This window comes from Indicator indicator, chromosome 6 (assembly GCF_027791375.1).
Source record: "Indicator indicator isolate 239-I01 chromosome 6, UM_Iind_1.1, whole genome shotgun sequence".
NCBI lineage: Eukaryota > Metazoa > Chordata > Aves > Piciformes > Indicatoridae > Indicator > Indicator indicator.
In genome coordinates, this window is record NC_072015.1 from 139988 (window position 1) to 153870 (window position 13883).

A 13883-nucleotide genomic window follows, 5' to 3' on the forward strand; every position below is an offset into this window, starting at 1 on the left:
GAGTAAGTCACTGGAAAGGGACACTCCAGGGTCAGCACTGGGAGGGACCCTCCAGGGTCAGTACTGGGAGGGACCCTCCATGGCACGGGTGCCCACAGAGCTGCCAGGAGGCTGCTGTCTCTCTGCTTGCAGCTGGGACCTGGTTGTCTCTACTTGCCAGGCAGGCTCAGCTCCCTTGCTGCTGCTTCATCTCTTCTTGGAGGTGCTGGAAGGTGCCAGGGTCAAGGGTGCCCAAGGGTGGTGGTGCAGGAGGGCAGGATGTGGCTTGAGCCCAAGGTTGCAGACCAGGTTCTTACCCTTGTGCCTGGGGGCTCCTCCAGGCTGGTGCCCTGGCTCAGGCTGAAGAGCTTTGCCCTGGGAGCGGGCAGGGTGCTGAGTGCCCAGCAGTGTATGAGGCTGTGCCCTCTGCCAGCCCTGTTCTGGTTGCTCAGTGTCTGGGCGAGCTCAGGGCACTGCAGAGGGCTGGCAAGGGAGCAGTGCCAGGGAGCAGTGCTGCTGAGCTCACGGCTGGCACCTTCTCAGCCCTGGGCTTGGAGGTGGCCTGGGCAGTGCTGGGTGGCTCTGGTGATGCCAGCGCAGGAGCAGGGTGCTGCCAGCTCTGAGTCAGAGCAGCGCTGGGCCCTCAGCTGGCTGTGGGTGCTCAGAAGCTGTGGGTGCTGTGCCAGGGAGGCTGAACGGTGGAACTACTGTGAGCAGCCAAGTCATGGCCCTTGGCATCCTGCTGGCACCTCTGTGTCTGCAGGGGCTCATGGCTGGGCACTGGCACAGGCTGCCCAGGGTGGTGCTGGAGTCACCATGCCTGGAGGTGGTCCAGAAAGGTGTGGCCATGGCACTTAGGGACATGGTTTGGTGCCCATGGTGGGGTTGGGCTGGGTGAGCTCAGAGGGCATGGCCATGGCACTCAGGGACATGGTTTGGTACCCATGGTGGGGTTGGGCTGATGTTTGGCCTGGATGGTCTCAGAGAGCTTTTCCAACCCAAAGCATCCTCTGACTTGTGTGAAAGCAAGCTGCAATGGCTCTGACCTTGAGGACCCCCAGAGTTAGGTGGCTGCAGGAAAGGAGAATCCAACCCAGTCCAAGAGGTTCCCTGCAGGAGGCCTTGCAGCCATCTCCCTCTTGAAGCCACCTCCCATTGCTTCCCTCCAGGAGTGGTGCTGGGGAGCTGCAGGAGCTGGGGAACTGCATTCCACCAGCCCTGGCTGGGGGCAGCAATCTGGCAGCTCAGAGCCTGGGGTCCTGGGGAGGGCTGGCAGCAGTGGGTGATGGATGGAGGGTCTGTAGGTGCTCCAGTGGGGAAGGCATCTCTGGAGGCAGGGTAGCACTTTGGCTGCCCCAGGTGGAATTTTTACAAGCAGGGAGTGGTGCATCTGGCAGATAAAACATCCAAAGGCTGGGGAATGTTTGATGCAGGGCTGAGGAGCTGCTGCCAGGGGAGCCTGGGAGAAAATCCAACCCTGAGATGCACACAGAAGCCTGTGAGCAGGGCTCATGGGCAGCAGCCAGGGTTTGGCCCAACAGATGCCAGGAATGCTCTTCAGGGTGACTCCTGGCATCAGGCAGGGAGGTTGGGCAGGAAAAGGCCTCTGAAGGGTTTTGCTTTTCTGTGCAGTTCAGCAGAACCAGCCAGGAGTTGTGTTCCTCCTGGAGCTTCAGGGTCACAGAATCCTAGAATGGGTTGGGTTGGAAGGCACCTGGAAGGTCATGGAATGGGTTGGGTTGGAAGGGATCTTGAAGGTCATCCAGCTCTAACCCCCCTGCCATGGACACCCAGCCCTGGCAGGGGGGTGGAACAAGGTGATCATCTTCAGCCTCCCACCAGCCCAGCTTGCTCCAGACCTCATCCAGCTTGGCCCTGAACACCTCCAGGGAGGGGACATCCACAGCCTCCCTAGGCAACCTGTGCCAGCATCTCCCCAGCCTCACTCTAAACAATTTCTTCCTCATCTCCAGTCTCAATCTCCCCTCTCCCAGCTCAAAGCCATTGTCCCTTGTCCTGTCCCTCCCAGCCCTTGTCCAAAGTCCCTCCCCAGCTCTCCTGAGACTCCTCTGCTCTAAGGGCTCCCTACAGCCATCCAACCGTGGCCCCAAGTGCCCTGTACCCACCAGCCAGGCACTTTGGGTCTAGGTTTCAAAGTCTCTGAGGCACAGCTTTGGGCTTCTGAACCCTCTCCTGACTAGCAAGGGTCCAGCTCTTGTCTCCAGCAGCTGCTGCCTCAGTTCTTTGCTCTATCTCCACATCATTGCCAGAGTGGCCAGGGACTGAGACAGCTGCCCATGGAGGTGGTGGAGTCACCATCCCTGGTGTGGCCTTGGCACTTGGGGCCAGGGTTTGGTGGCCATGGTGGTGGTGTGCTGATGGTTGGATTGGGTGATCTTGGAGGTCATGGCCGTGGCTCTTGGGGACAGGATTTGGTGGCCATGGTGGTGCTGGACTGATGGCTGGACTGGATGATCTCAGAGGGCTTCTCCAACCCAAACAACTCCATGATTCCAAACTGCTGTACCTTGGGGGGGTCAGCAGCCAGCTCAGCAAGCTACAGATGCAGCTGGGACTTGGTGTGTGAACATCTCCCAGCTTGGCAGAGCCACTTCTCCTGCACATGGCCTCACAAAGAGCCAGGGGCCTGAGGAGTAGGGCTGGGCAGACACACAGGAGGCAAGGTGGGAGGGAGAGAGGAGAGCTGAAGGAGAAAGAGGTGTTCAGGAAGGAGCTGAGGGGTTAAGGAAGCCACCACTGATGGCAAGAAGGAGCTGAGGGGTTAAGGAAGCCACCACTGATGGCAAGAAGGAGCTGAGGGGTTAAGGAAGCTGAGAGGAAGACCCTTGCAGACAGAGCAGTGCCCTTGGCTGCTGCTGAAGTGCACAGCCTGGGACTCCTCAGCTACCTGGAGCTGAGGATTGGAGGCCCCATCCTTGGAGAAGCCCTGAGGCTGTGATGCTGAGGGCCATGGTTCAGGGGTGGCCTGGCAGTGCTGGGAGCACTCAGTGCTCTCAGAGGTCCTTTCCACCCCACAGTGACTCTGTGCCTCGGTGCTTTTCCTGGTAGGGGTCCTCCAGGGTGTTGTCCCCAGCAGGGCTGCCACTGCTGCTGGGTCCCTCAGAGGCCCTGGCAGGAGCTGGCTCCAGCTCATGGCCATCTGACACCTGAGCAAGAGGAGTGGATGTGGAAAAACCCTGCTGGGTGTGGAAAACTCCTGCTGGCTGCTTCCCCCTTCCCTGAGTGACTGCTCATGGCTGAGCTGGGACTCAGCTTGGTCCTGCCCCAGGCACTGCCTCTCTGGGGGCAGCATTCCCCTCCCACAGAGGGGACCAGGACCCTCCCCTCCGGGGGGACAGAGCAGGCTGTGCAGGCTGCAGCTGGCAGCAGAGAACCTCCAGCAGAGGCAGGCAGGGAGGCTTTGGTGGCCTCCTTGCAGGCAGGCTGAGCTTACTGCCTGCATCTGTGCAGCTGGAGCTCTGCTGGGAGCAGGAGGCAGATGGGCAGCAGCCAGGAGCAGGATGCTGTGACCCCAGGCTGTGCTGTGACCCCAGGCAGTGCTGTGACCCCAGGCTGTGCTGTGACCCCAGGCTGTGCTGTGACCCCGAGCAGTGCTGTGACCCCAGGCTGTGCTGTGACCCCAGGCAGTGCTGTGACCCCAGGCTGTGCTGTGACCCCAGGCTGTGCTGTGACCCCAGGCAGGGCTGTGACCCCAGGCTGTGCTGTGACCCCGAGCAGTGCTGTGACCCCAGGCTGTGCTGTGACCCCAGGCAGTGCTGTGACCCCAGGCAGTGCTGTGACCCCGAGCAGTGCTGTGACCACAGGCAGTGCTGTGACCCCAGGCAGTGCTGTGACCCCGAGCAGTGCTGTGACCCCAGGCAGGGCTGTGACCCCAGGCAGTGCTGTGACCCCGAGCAGTGCTGTGACCCCAGGCAGTGCTGTGACCCCAGGCAGTGCTGTGACCCCAGGCTGTGCTGTGACCCCAGGCACGGCTGTGACCCTGAGCAGGGCTGTGACCCCGAGCAGGATGCTGTGACCCTGAGCAGGGCTGTGACCCCAGGCAGGGCTGTGACCCCAGGCTGGGCTCTCAGCTGACAGTCCTGAGCCAGTGGAGAGTGTGGGCTCAGATTACTCAGAGGCTGGCTGCAGCTCCTAGCACCAGCAGGGCTGCAGCAGTTCTTGCCTTGGGAAGAGCAGCTCCAGATCCTTCCCTCCTTCCCTCCCTCCTTGCTGTTTCTCCAGCAGCTGCAGTGGCAGCAGTGAGCAGGTAGTAAATCTGCTCCAGGTTGCAGGCAGCTTTGGCAGCCCCTTGGGAAGCAGCTGGGGCTCATGTTTCAGGTTTCAGTGCCCCATAAAGCAGAGCAGCTCCTGGGTTTGCTTTGTGCCAAGCCTTTGGTTCCTTGGGGGGTTAGGAGTTTGCTTGCCCTGGCCCCAAAGCAAGGCTGCAGGGTCACAGAATCAGGGAATGGGGTGGAAGGGGCCTCAGGGATCAGTGATAATCATGGAATGGGTTGGAAGGGACCTCAGAGATCATAGAATCAGGGAATGGGGTGGAAGGGACCTCAAGGATCATAGAATCAGGGAATGGGGTGGAAGGGACCTGGCAGCTCAGGAGGGGCAGAGGTGCCACTACCACTGCAGGGTGATGGTTGCTGCTGTTTTAGTGATTGCCATGGAGATGATTTCCGTGTGTGGTGCAGCCCTGGGCTGGCTGGGAAGCTGCTGGACTGGTTCTGGAGGCTGCCTGCTTGCTGGGGGTGGGAGGAAGGAGGAGCTCCCAGCATGGTTTTAGTGAGGGTGGCTCCTTTGGGCTCCCAGATCAGCTCCTTTGGGCTCCCAGAGCAGCTCCTTTGGGGCTCCAAGAGCAGCTCCTTTGGGGCTCCCAGAGCAGCTCCTTTGGGCTCCCAGAGCAGGTCCTTGGGGCTCCCAGAGCAGCTCCTTTGGGCTCCCAGATCAGCTCCTTGGGGCTCCCAGAGCAATTCCTTTGGGGCTCCCAGAGCAGCTCCTTTGGGGCTCCAAGAGCAGCTCCTTTGGGCTCCCAGAGCAGCTCCTTGGGGCTCCCAGATCAGCTCCTTGGGGCTCCCAGAGCAATTCCTTTGGGGCTCCCAGAGCAGCTCCTTGGGGCTCCCAGAGCAGCTCCTTGGGGCTCCCAGAGCAGCTCCTTGGGGCTCCCAGAGCAGCTCCTTTTGGGCTCCCAGAGCAGCTCCTTGGGGCTCCCAGAGCAGCTCCCACCTGCCCTGCCTCCCAGAGCAGCCTCCCTGCCTTCTGTGCCCCAAGGGCCTGCACCTCCCCCTTCCATGGAGGGCACTGAGGGCATGGAGCTGGGCCAGAGAGGGGCAGCCAAGGTGGGGAAGGGTCTGCAGAGCAGGGCTGAGGGAGCTGGGGGTGTGCAGTGTGGAGCAGAGGAGGCTGAGGGAGACCTCATTGCTCTCTGCAGCTCCTGAGAGGAGGCTAGAGCCAGGTGGGGGTTGGGCTCTGCTGCCCAGTCTCAGGTGATGGAAGGAGAGGAAGAAGCAAGAGTGGTGAGGGACTGGCACAGGCTGCCCAGGGAGGTGGTGGTGGAATCCCCACCCCTGCAGGTGTCATGGAACCTGTGGCCATGGCACTTGGGGCCAGGGTTAGGTGGCCATGGTGGTGCTGGGCTGGTAGTTGGCCTTGGCATCACAGAATCACAGATTGGGTTGGTTTGGAAGGGACCTTCAAGACCATCCAGCTCCAGCCCCCTCCCCCCAGCCCTTATCCAGCCTGCCCTTGAACACGCCAGGGAGGGCACATCACAGCCTCCCTGGGCAGCCTCTGCCAGTGTCTCCCCCACCCTGGTGCTGAAGATCTTCCTCTGCTCTCAGAAGACTTTTCCAACCCCAACAGCTCCACCACCTTATGACTGCAAGGGGCTGGGAAGCTCTGTGAGGGGCTCTGGGCCCCCAGGAGCCTGCTGGTGAAGGGCAGGGCAGGGGGAGTCTGGGTGGGCACTGCCCTGGCAGGGGTCTCCTCCCAGCAGCCCTGCTCCATGTCTCCTTGGCCAGGGTTGCTGGGGTGCTGGAGCAGCCTTGGCTGTGTCCCAGCTGGGTTGCAGGGCAGCTCTGTGCTCTGGGGCTGGCTGCAGCTGGCTGGCCCGAGCTGCCTGCCTCAGTTTCCCCTCTAATTAGGGCAGCTTGGGGATCTGGGGGTTGTGCTCTGGTGGGAAGATCTGAAGCAGCTCAGGCAGGTCACACCTTCAGCCTGCCTCTGAAGGCAGCCAGGCTGGCTAGACCCTGCTGTCTGGAACCACCTGGCCTGGCCCTTGGCCACTGGACAGCTTAATTAGTGTCCCTGGGGCCACCAAGCTTGAAGCTCTCAACAGTTCCCCGGGACCAAGGTTGGCTTTGTGGCTTCAGGTACCCAAATCAGGCTTGGGTGTGACTCACAGCATGGGCTGGGCTGGGAGGGACCTTGAAGATCAATCCAGTTCCAAGCCCCAGCCAGGGGCAGGGACACCTTCCACCAGCCCAGGCTGCTCACCCAGTTGGCTTTGAAGCCTTCAGATCTTCCTGTCCCTGCCCTGGGTGGTGGCCTGGGCCACAGCCTGGGGTCTGAAGGCAGCAGCCTGATGGAGATGTGGCTTTGGGCTGGCTATGAAAGCTCAGGGAGCTGGTCAGCAGGGTCTGGCTGGGTGTGCAGAGGGGCAGCAGGGTCTGGCTGGGTGTGCAGAGGGGCAGCAGGACCTGGCTGGGTGTGCAGAGGGTCAGCAGGACCTGGCTGGGTGTGCAGAGGGTCAGCAGGGCCTGGCTGGGTGTGCAGAGGGTCAGCAGGGTCTGGCTGGGGGTGCAGAGGGTCAGCAGGACCTGGCTGGGGGTGCAGAGGGTCAGCAGGGCCTGGCTGGGTGTGCAGAGAGGCAGCAGAGTCTGGCTGGGGGTGCAGAGGGTCAGCAGGACCTGGCTGGGGGTGCAGAGAGGCAGCAGGACCTGGCTGGGTGTGCAGAGGGTCAGCAGGGTCTGGCTGGGTGTGCAGAGGGTCAGCAGGACCTGGCTGGGGGTGCAGAGGGTCAGCAGGGTCTGGCTGGGTGTGCAGAGGGTCAGCAGGGTCTGGCTGGGGGTGCAGAGGGGCAGCAGGGTCTGGCTGGGTGTGCAGAGGGGCAGCAGGACCTGGCTGGGTGTGCAGAGGGTCAGCAGGGTCTGGCTGGGGGTGCAGAGGGGCAGCAGGACCTGGCTGGGGGTACAGAGAGGCAGCAGGACCTGGCTGGGTGTGCAGAGGGTCAGCAGGGTCTGGCTGGGGGTGCAGAGGGTCAGCAGGACCTGGCTGGGTGTGTAGAGGGTCAGCAGGGTCTGGCTGGGGGTGCAGAGGGTCAGCAGGGTCTGGCTGGGGGTGCAGAGGGTCAGCAGGGCCTGGCTGGGTGTGCAGAGGGTCAGCAGGGTCTGGCTGGGTGTGCAGAGGGGCAGCAGGGTCTGGCTGGGTGTGCAGAGGGGCAGCAGGACCTGGCTGGGTGTGCAGAGGGTCAGCAGGGTCTGGCTGGGGGTGCAGAGAGGCAGCCGGGCCTGGCTGGGTGTGCAGAGGGTCAGCAGGGTCTGGCTGGGTGTGCAGAGGGTCAGCAGGGTCTGGCTGGGGGTGCAGAGGGGCAGCAGGACCTGGCTGGGGGTGCAGAGAGGCAGCAGGACCTGGCTGGGTGTGCAGAGGGGCAGCAGAGCCTGGCTGGGGGTGCAGAGGGTCAGCAGGACCTGGCTGGGGGTGCAGAGAGGCAGCAGGACCTGGCTGGGGGTGCAGAGGGTCAGCAGGGTCTGGCTGGGTGTGCAGAGGGTCAGCAGGACCTGGCTGGGTGTGCAGAGGGGCAGCAGGGCCTGGCTGGGTGTGCAGAGGGTCAGCAGGGTCTGGCTGGGTGTGCAGAGGGTCAGCAGGACCTGGCTGGGTGTGCAGAGGGTCAGCAGGGTCTGGCTGGGGGTGCAGAGGGGCAGCAGGACCTGGCTGGGGGTGCAGAGAGGCAGCAGGACCTGGCTGGGTGTGCAGAGGGGCAGCAGAGTCTGGCTGGGGGTGCAGAGGGTCAGCAGGACCTGGCTAGGGGTGCAGAGGGTCAGCAGGGTCTGGCTGGGTGTGCAGAGGGTCAGCAGGAACTGGCTGGGGGTGCAGAGGGACCGCAGCTGCCTCTGCTCACTGCCAGCAAGGGGCAGGGCAGCCTGGTCAGGCAGCAGCACTGGGGGGAGGACATCTACTTGGCCTCATGGCAGCACAGCACAGCAGCAAGGACTGCCCAGGTGTTCTGGTCCCAGGGGTGCCTCCTGCCAGCAGCTCCTCTGCTGCTCTCCAGCTGCTGCTGAGGAGGAAGAGGCCTCCCAGGAGCAGGGAGGAAAGAGGAGGGAGGGGAGGAAGGAGGAGAGAGGGGAGGAAGGACTTCAGCCTGACACGAATGGTCAGGGGCTGGCACTGGCTGCCCAGGGAGGTGGTGGAGTTCCCTCAAGGATGCTGTGGCCATGGCACCTGGGGACATGGTGGTCTCAGGCTGATGGTTGGACTCAATGATCTTTAGAGGTCGTGGCCATGGCACTTTGGGCCATGGTTTGGTGGACTTGGTGGTGCTGGGTTGATGGTCTCAGAGGTCCTGGCCATGGCACTTTGGGCTGTGGTTCAAAGGGCCAGGGAGCTGCCTGGGGCAGGAGGTCTCCTGCCTGTGCTGGAGCCACACTGCAGAGGCTGCTGCTGCTCTGGGAGGAGGCTGGAGGCAGCCTCAGCTCAGTCACTGCTCACAGCCTCTGTGCAGCTGCCAGGCCTGCAGGGCTCTGTCCTCACCTTGGTGCTGCCCTGGTGCTGCCCTGCTGAGGTGGAGCCCAAGTGCCACATCAAACCTGGCCCCTGCTGCCCCTCTCCACCCCCCACCCTGTGCCCAGGCTCGGCCCTTGGCAGGAGGAAAGCAGCTGAGATGGAGCTGCGGAGCAGCTTTGGATATTACAGCAGTTTGGGGTTCTGGGTGCAAGAAACCTGTGGAGATGGCACTTGGGGACAGGGTTTGGTGACCATGGTGGTGTTGGTCTGGATGATCTTCGAGGTCATGGCCATGGCACCTGGGCACAGGATTTGGTGGCCACGGTGGTGTGGGGCTGGTAGTTGCACTCCATGATCTTGGAGGTCTCATGGGGTCCTATCAAAAGCAAACCCTGAGGCTCAGCAGCAGGCTCTGAGGTAGGGCAGCAGCCAAGTGCAGCTGGACAGTCCCTGGCTGGCACAGCAGAGCCCAGGTGAAGGCCACCAGCTGCGGCCTCCTGGCTGTGCTGAGTGCAGCCTGCGGGCACCTTGGCACAGGAGCTGCCCAGGGCTGCCAGGCTGGGCTTGGGTTACCCCTGGCTCTATTTTTAAGCCCTCAGCAGCCTGGTGACCTGAGCCCTGCTGCCTTTCCTGTGCCCTCTCCCTGAAAACGCTCTGCCCATGACGTGGCACACAGGTGGCGTCAGCTGCTGCATCACACTCAGCCTGTGCCCTGCGGGCCTGGGTGCTGCTGGGGCACAGCCAGCCCTAGGGCACAGCCACCGCTGGGCACAGCCATCCCCCAGGCCACAGCCACCCCCCAGGCCACAGCCACCCCCCAGGCCACAGCAATCCCCCAGGGCACAGCCACCACTGGGCACAGCCATCCCCCAGGGCACAGCCATCCCCCAGGGCACAGCCATCCCTGGACACCTCTACAGGAGCTGAGAGCAGCCTGGGCCCAGTCCAGGTCACCCTTCAAGCCCCCAGGGAAGCAGTGCCCAGCCAGGGCAGCCAGGCAGGGGGCCTGGTGGGGGCTGCCCCAGGCTGCTGGCCTGTGGGGCCTTCACCTGTGGGGGTGAAGGGCAGAAGACCCTCTTCTTGCAGCATGGCACTGGTGGTAGAGCCATGGAATCAGCTGCTGGGGTTGGAAGAGACCTTTGAGGTCATCAGGTCCAACTGCTCTAGAAACCATGGAACCACAGAGCTGTTGAGGTTGAAACAGACCTTAGAGGTCATTTCCTCCAAACTGCCTTCTGTAAGTGTCTGAGGGAGCTGAGGGTGTGCAGCCTGGAGAGGAGAAGGCTCCAGGCAGACCTCAGAGCTGCCTGCCAGGACCTGCAGGGGCTCCAAGCAGGCTGCAGAGGGACTGCTCCCAAAGGGCTGCAGGGACAACACCAGGGGCAATGGTTTGAAATGAGAGCAGAGCAGATGGAGATTGGATGTGAGGAACAAGTTGTGCAGCAGGAGGCTGCTGGAACACTGCAGCAGGTTGCCCAGGGAGGGGGTTGAGGCCCCAGGCCTGGAGATGTTCAAGGGGATGCTGGAGAAGGCTGTGAGCAACCTGCTGTAGGGGAGGATGTCCCTGCTGAGTGCAGGGGGTGGGACAAGGTGCCCCTGGAGGGTCCCTTCCACCCCAATCTGTGTCCCAAGGGGTGGCCTGGGGAGCTCAGGGCTGGGTGAGCTGTGCCCTCCCCACCTGCAGGCTGCAGCAGTTTGCCTCTCTCAGCCCTGGCTGCATGGGAGGTTGACTTTGGTGACCCTGAGGGCCTTTGCCGACCTGAAGTCCCTGTGACTGGCTCTGTGGGACTTGGCTGAGGAGCACTCCAGAGGCAGCTCCGCAGCTGGCCCAGGCTGAACTGCCTGAGGTGCTCCGGGCACCAACACTGCAGCAGGGGCAAGGGGGAACGGGGGCGTGCTTGTAAATGTTCCAGGGGCTCCTGGCCGTGCCCAGGCCTGGCGCTGGGTGTGCCCTGGCGCTGGGTGTCCCCTGGTGGTGAGTGAATGTCGGCTGGTGCTGGGTGCTGTCCCGTGGTGCTGTCCCCGCAGCTGCAGGGGTAGCTGGATGGGTGTCCTGTCCCCTGATGCCGGGTGCTGTCCCTGGTGCTGAGTGTCCCCCGGGGCTGTGCCCCAGCTGCAGGGCTACGTGGATGAGTGTGCTGTCCCCCGGTGCTGAGTGCTGTCCCTGGTGCCGGGTGCTCTGCCCTGGTGCTGAGTCTCCCGTGGTGCTGTGCCTCAGCTGCAGGGGTACGTGGGAGGGTGTCCCCCGGTGCTGAGTCCTGTTTCTGGTGCTGAGTTTGTCCGTGGTGCTGAGTGTCTGTGGTGCTGTGCTCAGCTGCAGGGGTAGGTGGGTGGTGCTGAGTGTCCGTGGTGCTGTGTCCAGGTGCAGGGGTAGGTGGGTGGTGCTGAGTGTCCGTGGTGCTGTGTCCAGCTGCAGGGGTAGGTGGGTGGTGCTGAGTGTCCGTGGTGCTGTGCCCAGCTGCAGGGGTACGTGGGCAGCGAGCCGCTGACGCTGCAGCTGTTCATCGGCACGGCTGACGACCGCCTGCTGCGGCCCCACGCCTTCTACCAGGTGCATCGCATCACCGGCAAGACCGTGGCCACCAGCAGCCACGAGGCCCTGCTCTGCAACACCAAGGTGCTGGAGATCCCCCTGCTGCCCGAGAACAACATGAGAGCCATGTAAGACACAGCCCCCACAGCCCCACATAGCCCCCCCACAGCCCTGCTGCTCCTCTGCTTCCGCCTTGGGGATAGGGGGAGAATGGGGTTGGGGATGCTCAGTGAGGGGAGGAGAAGGCTTCAGGAGAGCTTAGAGCTGCCTGCTAGTACCTGGAGGGCTGCAGGAGAGCTGGGGAGGGACTTGTGATAAGAGCTGGGAGTAACAGGGCAAGGGACGATGGCTTTGAGGTGGGAGACGGCAGATTGAGATTGCAGGTGAGGAAGAAATTCTTGAGTGAGGGTGAAGAGAGACTGGAACAGGTTGCCCAGGGAAGCTGTGGCTGCCTCCTGCCCGGAGTGCTCAAGACTAGGCTGGATGAGGCCTTGAGCAAGCTGGGCTGGTGGGAGGTGTCCCTGCCCTTGGCAGGGGTTGGAACTGGAGGGTCTTGAAGGTCCCTTCCAACCCAACCCATTCTATGGTCTTGAAGGTCCCTTCCAAGCCATTCTATGACTCCATGATCTGGAAGGTCCCCTCCATCGCAGCAGTCCCAGTTGGCTGGGGTGGGTATTTTTGTGCCCTGCCTTCCCTTCCCTGCCCCAGTCCCCTGCCCAGCAGCACTTAGTCATCTTCTGGCTAGGACAGAGGTCCCCAGCCCAGCACTGTTGCCCAGCACCTCCCTGCCTGCTGCCTGCTTCCCTCTTGCTCAGGTTTCAGCCCTGTGCATCTCTGCCCTTTCAGGAGGAGCATCTCAGTTTCCAAGCCCTAAATATCTCCTGCCCTCAGCTCCTGCTGTCAGGGCCCGAACCCGACACCTCCCGCGCAATGCCCACAAGGAGCATCCAGCCCTGGCTGGCACACAGGAAACTCTTCGACAGCGTTTCCAGAGGCTACAGGCATGGTCTAGGCTTTGCTGAGGTCAAAGCCTCCCCCCCAGCTTGCTTAGCTCAGCAAGGGCAGCAGGTTCCAGGCTACTCTCTTGGGAAGGGAAAGCTTCCAGAGGTGCCAAGAGAGTGGAGGTGACACAGCCTGGAGGTTGCCTTCTGGGGCTGGGGTAGCTTCAGGCCTGGGCACATCAGCAGGCAGGGGATGCTTGAAGGCCTCTGACGAGTAGGAGTCTGGATGCTAATTAAGTGCCCTCATCACACAGAGGGCTGCCCAGAGTGCTTGGGGCTGTCCCTTCCCTGGGGGTGTTCAAGTCAAGGCTGGATGGGGCCTTGAACAACCAAAGTCTAGTTGAGATGTATCACAGTCTCACAGTATCACATCAGAGGTTGGAAGGGACCTCAAGAGATCATCAGAGCCAACCCCCCTGTCAGAACAGCATCACTTAGGGTAGTCCACACAGGATTGTATCCAGTGTCCAAGGCCAGGTTGGAAGATGTTTTGGACAACCAAAGTCTAGTTGAGAGGCGTCTAAGACCAGGCTGGATGAGGCCTTGAGCAACCAAAGTCTAGTTGAGAGGTGTCCAAGACCAGGCTGGATGAGGCTTCTGCATCTTCTGGATCTTTGGATTTTCAGATGGGTAGAAATATTTCACAGCTCTGATGGCTTCATCTTCTAACATCCAGGGCAGGACTAGGTAGGACATGAGGGCTGAGGGGAGACCTCATTGCTCTCTACAGCTCCCTGAGAGGAGGCTGGAGCCAGGTGGGGGTTAGGCTCTGCTCCCCAGTCTCAGGTGACAGAAGGAGAGGAAATGGCCTGGAATTGTGCCATGGGAGGCTGAGGTTGGAGAGGAGGTAAAATTTCTGTGCTGCAAGAGTGGTGAGGGACTGGCCCAGGGAGATGGTGGAGTCCCTTTGCCTGGAGGGATTCAAGGAAGCTGTGGCCATGGCACTTGGGGCCAGGGTTAGGTGGCTGTGGTGGGGTTGGGTTGATGTTGGGCTGGATGACCTCAAAGGGCTTTCCCACCCTCCCCCTTCTGTGGTCCATGAGCACCTGCAGGCCTTTGCCCTCAACAGAAGCTTCCCTCTCCAGCCCACCTGTGCCAAGTGAAGTCGCAGGCAGCCCCCACGCCCTGGGTCCTGGTGCACTGCTGCCCCTCCTCGTGGCCTTTCCTGGCCGTGCTCTTTCTTTGGCTGATGCTGCAGCCCCTTCCTGGCAGGATGTGCTGGGTAGAAGGAGCTGAGCACCATCCAACATCGGGGTGGCCACCAGCAGCCTGTTCCCCCCCGCCCAGCCCCGTGTGCGGCTGCAGGCTCGGCACAGCCCCAGCCTGGTCCAAGTTGGGTCTGACTCAGGTTCTGGGGGGTGGGGGCGCTGGGAGGGTTCGAGGGGGTCTGAGGGGAGCTGAGGGAGTTTGAGGGGGTCTGAGGCGCCGCGTGCTTGCCCCGGCAGCATCGACTGCGCGGGGATCCTGAAGCTGCGCAACTCGGACATCGAGCTGCGCAAGGGCGAGACGGACATCGGGCGCAAGAACACACGCGTGCGCCTGGTCTTCAGGGTGCACATCCCCCAGCCCCATGGCAGGACCCTCTCCCTCCAGGTGGCCTCCAACCCCATCGAGTGCTGTGAGTACCCCCCAGACTCCTC

General features: G+C 62.4%; 1 protein-coding gene across 1 annotated transcript in view; it reads left to right on the plus strand.

Annotated features, from left to right (window-relative positions):
* NFATC1 (nuclear factor of activated T cells 1) overlaps positions 1-13883 on the plus strand; it is a 70012-nt gene that overhangs the window by 21375 nt on the left and 34754 nt on the right. The window contains exons 5-6 of the mRNA XM_054381943.1: positions 11168-11370; positions 13689-13861. Of these exons, the coding sequence (XP_054237918.1) occupies positions 11168-11370; positions 13689-13861 (376 nt within the window). The remainder of the gene's footprint in view (positions 1-11167; positions 11371-13688; positions 13862-13883) is intronic.